The sequence below is a fragment of the Bufo bufo genome, chromosome 10, assembly GCF_905171765.1.
Source record: "Bufo bufo chromosome 10, aBufBuf1.1, whole genome shotgun sequence".
In the NCBI taxonomy this organism is placed as follows: domain Eukaryota; kingdom Metazoa; phylum Chordata; class Amphibia; order Anura; family Bufonidae; genus Bufo; species Bufo bufo.
The window spans coordinates 117,265,261-117,279,563 of NC_053398.1; the positions used below are offsets into that span (position 1 = coordinate 117,265,261).

At 45.6% G+C, this 14,303-nt stretch overlaps 1 protein-coding gene across 1 annotated transcript in view; it reads left to right on the forward strand.

Moving 5' to 3' along the window:
- GAN (gigaxonin) overlaps window positions 1-14,303 on the forward strand; it is a 52,551-nt gene that overhangs the window by 13,544 nt on the left and 24,704 nt on the right. Inside the window, exon 4 of the mRNA XM_040409659.1 lies at window positions 13,600-13,817. Coding sequence (XP_040265593.1) covers window positions 13,600-13,817 — 218 coding nt within the window. The remainder of the gene's footprint in view (window positions 1-13,599; window positions 13,818-14,303) is intronic.

The following is a 14,303-nucleotide window of genomic DNA, read 5'->3' on the forward strand; positions in this document are numbered from 1 at the left end:
ACAAGTAAGTATCCGATAGATGGCTTAAAGAGGACCTTTCACCGATTATTACCCTATGAACTAACTATACAGACATGTAGAGCGGCGCCCGGGGATCTCCCTGCACTTACTATTATCCCCGGGCGCCGCTCCGTTCTCCCGTTATGCCCTCCGGTATCTCCGCTCACTAAGTTATAGTAGGCGGCGATTCCAGTCACTAAGTTATGGTAGGCGGAGTCTGCCCTTGTTCTGCTCTAGCGCTGGCCAATCGCAGCGCAGAGCTCACAGCCTGGGAGGTTATTTTCTCCCAGGTTGTGAGTTCTGCAACGCGATTGGCCAGCGCTACAGAAGAACAAGGGCAGACTCCGCCTACCATAACTTAGGGAACGGAGATACCGGCGGGCATAGCAGGAGAACGGAGCGGCGCCCGGGGATAATAGTAAGTGCAGTGAGATCCCTGGGCGCCGCTCTCCATGTCTGTATAGTTAGTTCATAGTGTAATAATCGGTGACAGGTCCTCTTTAACCACCTCAGCCCCCAGTGCTTAAACACCCTGAAAGACCAGGCCACTTTTTACACTTCTGACCTACCCTACTTTCACCGTTTATTGCTCGGTCATGCAACTTACCACCCAAATGAATTTTACCTCCTTTTCTTCTCACTAATAGAGCTTTCATTTGGTGGTATTTCATTGCTGCTGACATTTTTACTTTTTTTGTTATTAATCGAAATTTAACGATTTTTTTGCAAAAAAATGACATTTTTCACTTTCAGTTGTAAAATTTTGCAAAAAAAACGAGATCCATATAGAAATTTTGCTCTAAATTTATTGTTCTACATGTCTTTGATAAAAAAAAAATGTTTGGGTAAAAAAAAAAAATGGTTTGGGTAAAAGTTATAGCGTTTACAAACTATGGTACAAAAATGTGAATTTCCGCTTTTTGAAGCAGCTCTGACTTTCTGAGCACCTGTCATGTTTCCTGAGGTTCTACAATGGCCAGACAGTAGAAAAACCCCACAAATGACCCCATTTCGGAAAGTACACACCCTAAGGTATTCGCTGATGGGCATAGTGAGTTCATAGAACTTTTTATTTTTTGTCACAAGTTAGCGGAAAATGATGATTTTTTTTTTTTTTTTTTTTTTTCTTCTTACAAAGTCTCATATTCCACTAACTTGTGACAAAAAATAAAAACTTCTATGAACTCACTATGCCCATCACGAAATACCTTGGGGTCTCTTCTTTCCAAAATGGGGTCACTTGTGGGGTAGTTATACTGCGCTGGCATTCTAGGGGCCCAAATGTGTGGTAAGGAGTTTGAAATCAAATTCTGTAAAAAATGACCTGTGAAATCCGAAAGGTGCTCTTTGGAATATGGGCCCCTTTGCCCACCTAGGCTGCAAAAAAGTGTCACACATCTGGTATCTGTATTCAGGAGAAGTTGAGGAATGTGTTTTGGGGTGTCTTTTTACATATACCCATGCTGGGTGAGATAAATATCTTGGTCAAATGCCAACTTTGTATAAAAAAATGGGAAAAGTTGTCTTTTGCCAAGATATTTCTCTCACCCAGCATGGGTATATGTAAAAAGACACCCCAAAACACATTCCCCACCTTCTCCTGAGTACGGAGATACCAGATGTGTGACACTTTTTTGCAGCCTAGGTGGGCAAAGGGGCCCACATTCCAAAGAGCACCTTTCGGATTTCACAGGTCATTTTTTACAGAATTTGATTTCAAACTCCTTACCACACATTTGGGCCCCTAGAATGCCAGGGCAGTATAACTACCCCACAAGTGACCCCATTTTGGAAAGAAGAGACCCCAAGGTATTCGCTGATGGGCATAGTGAGTTCATGGAAGTTTTTATTTTTTGTCACAAGTTAGTGGAATATGAGACTTTGTATGAAAAAAAAAAATAATAATAATAATAATAAATCAGCATTTTCCACTAACTTGTGACAAAAAATAAAAAATTCTAGGAACTCGCCATGCCCCTCACGGAATACCTTGGGGTGTCTTCTTTCCAAAATGGGGTCACTTGTGGGGTAGTTATACTGCCCTGGCATTTTCCAGGGGCCCTAATGTGTGGTAAGTAGGTAAATGACCTGTGAAATCCTAAAGGTGCTCTTTGGAATATGGGCCCCTTTGCCCACCTAGGCTGCAAAAAAGTGTCACACATGTGGTATCGCCGTATTCAGGAGAAGTTGGGGAATGTGTTTTGGGGTGTCATTTTACATATACCCTTGCTGGGTGAGAGAAATATCTTGGCAAAAGACAACTTTTCCCATTTTTTTATACAAAGTTGGCATTTGACCAAGATATTTCTCTCACCCAGCATGGGTATATGTAAAATGACACCCCAAAACACATTCCCCAACTTCTCCTGAGTACGGCGATACCAGATGTGTGACACTTTTTTGCAGCCTAGATGCGCAAAGGTGCCCAAATTCCTTTTAGGAGGGCATTTTTAGACATTTGGATACCAGACTTCTTCTCACGCTTTGGGGCCCCTAGAATGCCAGGGCAGTATAAATACCCCACATGTGACCCCATTTTGGAAAGAAGACACCCCAAGGTATTCAATGAGGGGCATGGCGAGTTCATAGAATTTTTTTTTTTTTGGCACAAGTTAGCGGAAATTGATATTTTTAATTTTTTTCTCACAAAGTCTCCCGTTCCGCTAACTTGGGACAAAAATTTCAATCTTTCATGGACTCAATATGCCCCTCACGGAATACCTGGGGGTGTCTTCTTTCCGAAATGGGGTCACATGTGGGGTATTTATACTGCCCTGGCATTCTAGGGGCCCTAAAGCGTGAGAAGAAGTCTGGAATATAAATGTCTAAAAAATTTTACGCATTTGGATTCCGTGAGGGGTATGGTGAGTTCATGTGAGATTTTATTTTTTGACACAAGTTAGTGGAATATGAGACTTTGTAAGAAAAAAAATATATAATTCCGCTAACTTGGGCCAAAAAAATGTCTGAATGGAGCCTTACAGAGGGGTGATCAATGACAGGGGTGTGATCAATGACAGGGGGGTGATCAATGACAGGGGGGTGATCAATGACAGGGGGGTCTATATGGGGTGATCACCACAGTCATTGATCACGCCCCTGTAAGGCTTCATTCAGACGTCCGGATGCGTTTTGCGGATCCGATCCATCTATCAGTGGATCCGTAAAAATCATGCGGACGTCTGAATGGAGCTTTACAGGGGGGTAATCAATGACAGGGGGGTAATCAATGACAGGGGTGTAATCAATGACAGGGGGGTGATCAGGGAGTCTATATGGGGTGATCACCACAGTCATTGATCACGCCCCTGTAAAGCTTCATTCAGACGTCCGGATGCGTTTTGCGGATCCGATCCATCTATCAGTGCATCCGTAAAAATCATGCGGACATCTGAATGGAGCTTTACAGGGGGGTGATCAGGGAGTCTATATGTGGTGATCACCACAGTCATTGATCATGCCCCTGTAAGGCTTCATTCAGACGTCCGGATGCGTTTTGCGGATCCGATCCATCTATCAGTGCATCCGTAAAAATCATGCGGACATCTGAATGGAGCTTTACAGGGGGGTGATCAATGACAGGGGTGTAATCAATGACAGGGGGGTGATCAGGGAGTCTATATGGGGTGATCACCACAGTCATTGATCATGCCCCTGTAAGGCTTCATTCAGACGTCCGGATGCGTTTTGCGGATCCGATCCATCTATCAGTGGATCCGTAAAAATCATGCGGACGTCTGAATGGAGCTTTACAGGGGGTTGATCAATGACAGGGGGGTAATCAATGACAGGGGGGTGATCAGGGAGTCTATATGGGGTGATCAGGGGCTAATAAGGGGTTAATAAGTGACGGGGGGGGGGGTGTAGTGTAGTGTAGTGGTGCTTGGTGCTACTTTACTGAGCTACCTGTGTCCTCTGGTGGTCGATCCAAACAAAGGGGACCACCAGAGGACCAGGTAGCAGGTATATTAGACGCTGTTATCAAAACAGCGTCTAATATACCTGTTAGGGGTTAAAAAAAACACATCTCCAGCCTGCCAGCGAACGATCGCCGCTGGCAGGCTGGAGATCAACTCTCTTACCTTCCGTTCCTGTGAGCGCGCGCGCCTGTGTGCGCGCGTTCACAGGAAATCTCGCGTCTCGCGAGATGACGCACGGATGCGTCCAGGAGGAATGAATCAACCACCTTCCGGACGCATCCGTGCGTTAGGCGGTCGGGAGGTGGTTAACCACCTCAGCCCCCAGTGCTTAAACACCCTGAAAGACCAGGCCACTTTTTACACTTCTGACCTACACTACTTTCACCATTTATTGCTCGGTCATGCAACTTACCACCCAAATGAATTTTACCTCCTTTTCTTCTCACTAATAGAGCTTTCATTTGGTGGTATTTCATTGCTGCTGACATTTTTACTTTTTTTGTTATTAATCGAAATTTAACGATTTTTTTGCAAAAAAATGACATTTTTCACTTTCAGTTGTAAAATTTTGCAAAAAAAACAAGATCCATATATAAATTTTGCTCTAAATTTATTGTTCTACATGTCTTTGATAAAAAAAAAAATGTTTGGGTAAAAAAAAAAATGGTTTGGGTAAAAGTTATAGCGTTTACAAACTATGGTACAAAAATGTGAATTTCCGCTTTTTGAAGCAGCTGTGACTTTCCGAGCACCTGTCATGTTTCCTGAGGTTTTACAATGCCCAGACAGTACAAATACCCCACAAATGACCCCATTTCGGAAAGTACACACCCTAAGGTATTCGCTGGTGGGCATAGTGAGTTCATAGAACTTTTTATTTTTTGTCACAAGTTAGCGGAAAATGATGATTTTTTTTTTTTTTTTCTTACAAAGTCTCATATTCCACTAACTTGTGACAAAAAATAAAAAGTTCTATGAACTCACTATGCCCATCAGCGAATACCTTGGGGTCTCTTCTTTCCAAAATGGGGTCACTTGTGGGGTAGTTATACTGCGCTGGCATTCTAGGGGCCCAAATGTGTGGTAAGGAGTTTGAAATCAAATTCTGTAAAAAATGACGAGTGAAATCCGAAAGGTGCTCTTTGGAATATGGGCCCCTTTGCCCACCTAGGCTGCAAAAAAGTGTCACACATCTGGTATCTCCGTATTCAGTAGAAGTTGGGGAATGTGTTTTGGGGTGTCTTTTTTTACATATACCCATGCTGGGTGAGAGAAATATCTTGGTCAAATGCCAACTTTGTATAAAAAAATGGGAAAAGTTGTCTTTTGCCAAGATATTTCTCTCACCCAGCATGGGTATATGTAAAATGACACCCCAAAACACATTCCCCAACTTCTACTGAATACGGAGATACCAGATGTGTGACACTTTTTTGCAGCCTAGGTGGGCAAAGGGGCCCATATTCCAAAGAGCACCTTTCGGATTTCACTCGTCATTTTTTACAGAATTTGATTTCAAACTCCTTACCACACATTTGGGCCCCTAGAATGCCAGGGCAGTATAACTACCCCACAAGTGACCCCATTTTGGAAAGAAGACACCCCAAGGTATTCGCTGATGGGCATAGTGAGTTCATGGAAGTTTTTTATTTTTTGTCACAAGTTAGTGGAATATGAGACTTTGTATGTAAAAAAAAAAAAAAAAAATCATCATTTTCCACTAACTTGTGACAAAAAATAAAAATTCTAGGAACTCGCCATGCCCCTCACGGAATACCTTGGGGTGTCTTCTTTCCAAAATAGGGTCACTTGTGGGGTAGTTATACTGCCCTGGCATTTTCCAGGGGCCCTAATGTGTGGTAAGTAGGTAAATGACCTGTGAAATCCGAAAGGTGCTCTTTGGAATGTGGGCCCCTTTGCCCACCTAGGCTGCAAAAAAGTGTCACACATCTGGTATCGCTGTACTCGGGAGAAGTTGGGGAATGTGTTTTGTGGTGTCATTTTACATATACCCATGCTGGGTGAGAGAAATATCTTGGCAAAAGACAACTTTTCCCATTTTTTTATACAAAGTTGGCATTTGACCAAGATATTTATCTCACCCAGCATGGGTATATGTAAAATGACACCCCAAAACACATTCACCAACTTCTACTGAATACGGAGATACCACATGTGTGACACTTTTTTGCAGCCTAGGTGGGCAAAGGGGCCCAAATTCCTTTTAGGAGAGCATTTTTAGACATTTGGATACCAGACTTCTTCTCACGCTTTGGGGCCCCTAAAATGCCAGGGCAGTATAAATACCCCACATGTGACCCCATTTTGGAAAGAAGACACCCCAAGGTATTCAATGAGGGGCATGGCGAGTTCATTGAAAAAAAAAATTTTTGGCACAAGTTAGCGGAAATTGATTTTGTTCTCACAAAGTCTCCCTTTCCGCTAACTTGGGACAAAAATTTCAATCTTTCATGGACTCAATATGCCCCTCAGCGAATACCTTGGGGTGTCTTCTTTCCAAAATGGTGTTATTTGTGGGGTGTTTGTACTGCCCTGGCATTTGAGGGTCTCCGCAATCATTACATGTATGCCCAGCATTAGGAGTTTCTGCTATTCTCCTTATATTGAGCATACAGGTAATGAGATTTTTTTTTTCCGTTCAGCCGCTGGGCTGAAAGAAAAAAATGAACGGCACAGATTTCTTCATTCGCATCGATCAATGTGGATGAAAAAATCTCTGCCAAAAAAAGAAAAAGGAGGGGAAAGGCGTCTGCCAGGACATAGGAGCTCCGCCCAACATCCATGCCCACTTAGCTCGTATGCCCTGGCAAACCCGATTTCTCCATTCACATCAATCGATGTGGATGAATAAATCATTGCCGGGATTTTTTTTTTTATATATACAAAGTGTTTGCCAAAGTATATGAACACCGCCACCTCCTCAGCTCATATGCCTCGGCAAACATATCTTTTACTGCAGAGGAGAAATCTCGTCTTGCAGCGCCGCATACACCGACTTGCGTGTAATCTGACAGCAGCGCAATGCTTCTGTCCGAATGCACATCAGTGCTGCAGCTAGTCGATCGGTTGGTCCACCTGAAAGGTAAAAAAAACAAAACAAAAAAGAAAAAACCAGGCCGCAAAGCAATAACTTTATTAACTTTAGAACAGAACATATTAACTTTTTTTAACTTTTTTAACTTTTTTACTTACCGGTAATTTTTTTTTTGTTTAGTTTTTTTTACCTTTATAGAACAAACCTCTCCTTCCCCATGGGACAATGTGCAAAGCGCAAATCGCCCAAAGATGTGGCGAAGTACGTTATGCACTTTATCCCAGGTGAAAGGAGAGGTTTGCAGCAGCTGTGAGTGAATGGGCCCTAATAGCCCTGTGTGCCTGTCCTGGTGAGATGTGATCCCTATGCTAGGTGTACCTGTGTGTGGTACTTCCGGAAACACTCTCCATAGCATAGGGCAGGGTGGTCAGCACAGTCAGGACAGAAATAGCGGGTGTCACGCCTTATTCCACTCCTGCTACAGACACGACATCTTTTTCGGGGTGACGGTTGGGTTGAGGTACCAGGAACGACACTGGGGAAATGTCGCTCGTGTAGACGGCTAACTACACTGGCGGATGGGGCCACAGAACCTTCTGGATACAGGAGGTTCTCGATGATCTCTTCCTGGAATTTGAGGAAGGATCGTGTTCTCCCAGCCTTACTGTAGAGAACAAAACTATTGTACAGCGCCAATTGAATCAAATATACAGACACCTTCTTATACCAGCGTCTGGTTCTGCGGGAAACTAAATACGGAGACAACATCTGGTCATTGAAGTCCACCCCTCCCATGAGCGCATTATAGTCGTGGACACAGAGGGGCTTTTCAATGACACAGGTTGCTCGCTCAATTTGGATTGTCGTGTCTGCGTGAATGGAGGAGAGCATGTAAACGTCACGCTTGTCTCTCCATTTCACCGCGAGCAGTTCTTCGTTACACAAGGCAGCCCTCTGCCCCCTTGCAAGACGGGTGGTTACAAGCCGTTGGGGGAAGCCCACGCGACTAGTTCGCGCGGTGCCACAGGCGCAAATCCGTTCTAGAAACAAATGCCTAAAGAGGGCCACACTTGTGTAGAAATTGTCCACATAAAGATGGTACCCCTTGCCGAATAAGGGTGACACCAAGTCCCAGACTGTCTTCCCACTGCTCCCCAGGTAGTCAGGGCAACCGACCGGCTCCAGGGTCTGATCTTTTCCCTCATAGATCCGAAATTTGTGGGTATAGCCTGTGGCCCTTTCACAGAGCTTATACAATTTGACCCCATACCGGGCACGCTTGCTTGGGATGTATTGTTTGAAGCCAAGGCGCCCGGTAAAATGTATTAGGGACTCGTCTACGCAGATGTTTTGCTCAGGGGTATACAAATCTGCAAATTTCAGGTTGAAATGGTCTATGAGGGGCCGAATTTTGTGGAGCCGGTCAAAAGCAGGGTGGCCTCTGGGACGGGAGGTGGTGTTGTCGCTAAAATGCAGAAAACGGAGGATGGTCTCAAATCGTGTCCTGGACATAGCAGCAGAGAACATGGGCATGTGATGAATTGGGTTCGTGGACCAATATGACCGCAATTCATGCTTTTTTGTCAGGCCCATGTTGAGGAGAAGGCCCAGAAAAATTTTAAGTTCGGAAACTTGGACTGGTTTCCACCGGAAAGGCTGGGCATAATAGCTTCCCGGGTTTGCGGTTATAAATTGTGTGGCATACCGGTTTGTCTCTGCCACAACTAAGTCCAAGAGCTCCGCAGTCAAGAACAGCTCAAAAAATCCCAGGGCCGAACCGATTTGAGCCGTCTCAACCCGAACTCCAGACTGGGCGGTGAAAGGGGGAACTACTGGTGCGGCTGAAGTTGGTGACTGCCAATCAGGATTTGCCAGCACCTCAGGGACTCTAGGGGCTCTACGGGCCTGTCTGTGCGGTGGCTGCGACGGGGTAACTATTGCACGTGCCACCGTACCAGCTTCAACTGCCCTTCTGGTGCTCGCTACTTCACCAGGTTGTACGGCAGTGCTGGTACTAGGTCCAGGAAGGGCTGCGCTGCTGGTGTATGCCTCACCACGTGATCCGGCAGCGACAGCCCCACTCTGCTGCTCTTGAAGCGGATCCTGCGTAACCTGTGGTCTAGCGACACGGGGCCGGGTACGCCTGGTGCTATCAGGGACCTCCACCTCCTCGTCCGAACTTTGGGTCAGAGAGCCACTGCTTTCTACAGGTTCATATTCTGACCCGCTAGATTCATCAGATGAGGGTTCCCACTCCTCATCCGACTGGGTCAGAATCCTGTAGGCCTCTTCAGAAGAATACCCCCTGTTTGACATTTTGGACTACTAAATTTAGGGGTATTCCCTGAGACTACCCAAGAAAAAAAGCAAACCTGTCTTACAAAGGGGAGGCTAGCGAAGTACCGGAGGCTGCTGCGGTTGATAAAAAATATCAAAACTGATTTTTTTATCGCCGCAGTGCGTGTAAAATGAATGTGCAGTGATCAAAAAATATATATTTTTTGTCACTGCGGTGGGGCGGGCGTGGGTGAACGCACGTGTGGGCGACCGATCAGGCCTGATCGGGCAAACACTGCGTTTTGGGTGGAGGGCGAACTAAAGTGACACTAATACTATTATAGATCTGACCGTGATCAGTTTTGATCACTTACAGATACTATAAAAGTACAAATGTTGATTAGCGATACGCTAAACAGCGAATAAAAGTGACTGCGGTGCGGTGGGGTGGGCGCTAACTGACGCTAACTACCTAACCAAGGGGCCTAAACTATCCCTAAAACCTAACGGCCAATACCAGTGGAAAAAAAAAAGTGACAGTTTACACTGATCACTTTTTTTCCTTTCACTAGTGATTGACAGGGGCGATCAAAGGGGTGATCAAAGGGTTAATTGGGGTGCAGGTGGGTGATCTGGGGCTAAGGTGTAGTGTTGGTGCTACTCACAGTTCAGTCTGCTCCTGTGCTGGATCCAACCGACGAAAAGGACCAGCACAGGAGCAGACAAGCCATATAACAGATCATATTTACTAATATGATCTGTTATATGACTTTGGATTGGATTTTTTGAAAATCGCCAGCCTGCCAGCCAATGATCGTTGCTGGCAGGCTGGTGACGAAATACTTCTTTTAATTTTGCCGGCCCGCGATTCGCATGCGCGGGCCGGCTTGGAGCGAAATCTCGCGTCTCGCGAGATGACGCGTATATGCGTGACTCTGCGCAGCGCTGCCACCTCCGGAACGCGATCCTGCGTTAGGCGGTCCGGAGGTGGTTAAAGGAGTTTTCTGAGACTCTATCCTGATAACAAGTCATCAGTATCTGATCAGTTGGGGTCCGACACCTGGGACCCCCGCCGATCAGTTGTAGAAGTGAATGAGGCTGAGCGCAATACCAAGCACTGCTGCTATACAACATACGGCACTGTGCTTGACAAGCACGGAGAAGGAGCACCTTCTCAAACAGCTAATCGGTGGGGGGTTCTGAGTGTTGGTCCCCCACCGAACAGATACCGATGACTTGGGGCTCATGCACACGACCGTTGCTTGTGCTCGCAAACAGCGGGTCTGCAATACACGGGCACTAGCTGTCACTTGAATGGGTCCTCAATCCGAGAGATGCGGTGCTGAACGGAGGCACAGATCGGAAGCACCATGGAGTGCTTCCGTGGCTCCGCACCGCAAAAAAGTAGTGCATGTTCTTCTTTTTTTGCGGTGCGGACAGTCGGATGCAGATGGTGGACCCCATTCAAGTGAATGGGTCCGCCATCCGCATGCGGCAGCCTCACGGTCGGTGCCCATGCATTGCAGTCCGCAATTTGCCATCCACAGCACGGGCCCGGCCGGAGGCCTTATCCTGAGGATAGGTCACCAGTAGTAAAATCTTGCAAAACCCTTTTAAATACAAATAATCAAGTCCATAACAAAGGTAACTACCCCCAACATACACGAGACGTTACGAACGCCAAGGAGCCAACCACCCTTGACTGTTTCGCAGTGAAAGCTTCTGACTGATGTAAACAGTGAAGAAGTCGCAGCCCCTTTCAAACAGCTGAGGTGCCAAGAGCTGGACCACCATGAGTTTGCTACTCATGACCTATTCCGAGGATAGACCATCAATATCCTAAACACAGGAAACCCCTTTAATAAATGTGGTCCTTCACTGGCTGTGTGGTGTAGTTGCACATGTTTTACACCAGTTTCTGACATAAAAGTGTGGTGAGCGAAGAAGTCACTAATTGCTTGCATCGATTTTTATATGCTGAAAAATTGGCACAAAGCTCTTGATAAATCAAGATCTTTGCTTGCCATCATTGGATTAAATTATTCTTGATCTGATTCAGAGTCTGAACAACTTTGATGCACTTAATTGCTCATTTGGATATGGATTGAAAGTGCTTTTTCTCCAGAAGGAAGCAACGGATCACTAAGTGAAAGGTATCATTACATTCAGCTCTACGAGGCAGCAGGTCTGGCCTTCAATCCTAACATACCGTACTTACACCCTATTGAAGAAAAAAAAAAAAAAGTTGTCAGTGTAGAGAGGCGACATGCAATAAAATGCATTGCTTCCTCAGGCCAAAATTGTCTGCATTCTTAAGGGGCTAAATATGACCGGCGTGGTTACTTGTAACGTGTAGAATAGCAGGTTCACCTTCTGGAGGTAAGTCACTTACTCTGGCTGGTCCAGTTTTTCTTATTTTGTGAGATGCAGATGCTGAGTAATAAACCGATTTGGCTGCAGTTACGGACCCGCACCACGTCTACCACATACACACACGTGGTTACTGCTCCAGACTCCTGCGTAACTAGACAGGATTGCCATTCAGAAGCTTTCAAAATCTGGGTGACAAAACCTGTGGAAGCTGTGATGGCGGCCATAATGGTTCTTTCCATGCGAACGGACTGTCCGTCAGCCTACAGTATAATGGAGTCTGGCAGACACAAACTCCAGGTCTAGGCCACATGCTTCTCGCATCTCTTTACTGCATGGAGGTTCTGTATATTCCTATTTTCAGTCATCTTCCTATATTTTATCCTGACAGAGGCAAATTCTCTTACAAAAAGGCAAATGTTTCAGTGTTTGGGGTTTGGAACCACCCAGTGCAAGTCTATGCACTCCCACTATAGGCCAATGAGGGAGTCCCTGGAGAAAAGCAGTGTTTTTATCGTGGATCACTATATACTGTGAAGAGATGAGCGAAGTTCGATTTAGCTGCTTCACTGAATTTTACCCCAAAAATTGGCATTTCTTTGCAAGTAGTGGGTGGATTGCGCCCCCCCCATCATTGTACCCCTCAGATGCCGCATTCATAGCTGATCACGGCATCTGGTAGGAATTATACACGCGGCCGGCGTGGTGAAGTCGTACGTCACCGCGCACTGGATTTCGGCCGAGATCTTGCAGCAAGATGGTGGCGGGTGGCCCGTCGCAAGCAAATGGATCAGGTAAGTATTTTTTATTTTTTTACGCTATTTTAGGTTAAATCGATTCGTTACCGCAAAGCACGAAGAAATTCGGCTCAAAGTCCACCGCTCATCACTAATGCTACTTTAACACTGGCGTTTTGGCTTTCCGTTTGTGAGATCCGTTCAGGGCTCCCACAAGCGGTCCAAAACAGATCCGTTTTGCCCTAATGCATTCTGAATGGAAAAGGATCCGCTGAGAATGCATCAGTTTGACTCCATTCCGCTTTGGAGGCTTGCAGCGTTTTGGTGTCCGTCTGACGAAATTACTGAAACAGATCTGCTGCCATACATCCCGATTGTCCCATGACAATAACATCTGTCAAGGGATAGATCAGAGCAAAAGACGGGTCGTGTGGAATGTTCCCTGTGTGCAGTAGTTAGCGCCTACCAAACATGGTCCACGGATGGACAATCTGTGAAGTGGTGACAAGGTTCCGAGTATTAAAGGCTCATTGATGCGCGTTTAGAGAGAAGGCTAGCTCATCTGGTCCGATCCCACCGAAGAGCTACTGTAGTACAAATTGATGAAAAACTGTCTCGTCGATGTATATTCGTCCCAGTTTCTGTCCTCTCCGTTTTGCCGTTCCTACATTATCTCCATCTTCTTAGGTAACATGTTCAAAAAAAGCTTTGATGACAAACTTGAAGGGTTTTGCATGTTTTAGGGATAGAAAGTTTTTTATTTTATGATAAAGAGTTCCGTTTTCAAAATCTCTGCTTTCTAACAGTGAACGTCGCCATTCTTGTTTGCATTCAGATGCCAGTGCAGACCTCATGTTTCTCAGGGCATACGGACATCATAGAGGGAATGGGACCCCTTATATCGGACATCCCTCTTGCACCAATCTTGCTCCCTAGGCGCCTTCATGTGAACCATGCATTACGTGGTCTCCCAGTCATTTCCTTGGGTGCCATGTAATATTTTATTTCTGAAGGAACCTGCATGTATAGGCCCACCCAGCCATAGCTGCTGACCACTGGTGGTTTGCACAGCCTTATTTTTTTGCGGAACTAAATAGCAAGTTGATAAATGATGAGGACGACACAAGGACTTATATTTCCAGGAGGGGTCCTCTTCTAAACCTCATTTATTATACCTGTCAAGTTTGTTGCTCGTTTCTCTTGCAGTGCCTAATGTGCTGCTCCACTCTTATTCCCCCAGGTCCATATGAAAGACGTGACCTCAGCCTTGTGGGTGACCGGCCTGGATTCCAACTACCTGCGAGAACAAATGCTCAATGAGCCGTTGGTGCGGGAGATGGTCAGGGAGTGCAACAACATCCCCCTGAGCCAGCCGCAGCAAGGAGAAGCCGTCCTGGCATCCTTTAAACCGAGAGGCTACTCTGAATGCATAGTGACAGCTGGAGGGGAGGAGAGGGCGTAAGTCATCCATTGCCGTGTCTGGAGTTTTCATATGGGCAGGAAATTAAAATGGCGTACATAACGTCTGTTTTAGAGATGAGTGAATTTCCGGTTATGGAATTAATTTGCGATTCGTTTACTGTTAAAAGGTGAATTGCGTTATGGATTCCGTTCCCACAGACCATAACGCAATTCTATGACTGAATGCCTTTAGAGGCATTCCGTTATTCATTCCGTCATAATAGAAGTCTATGGGCTGCATAACGGATCCGTCCCGTTTCCGTTATGCAGGAGAGGACTCCCCTGCATAACGGAAACGGGACGGATCCTTTATGCAGCCCATAGACTTTATGACGGAATGAATAACGGAATGCCTCTAAAGGCATTCCATCATGAATTGCGTTATGGCCTGTGGTAACGGAATCCTTATTGCAATTCACCTTTTACCAGTAAACGAAGCCTGAACGAATTTCAAAATATGAAATTCGCTCTTCTCTAGTCTGT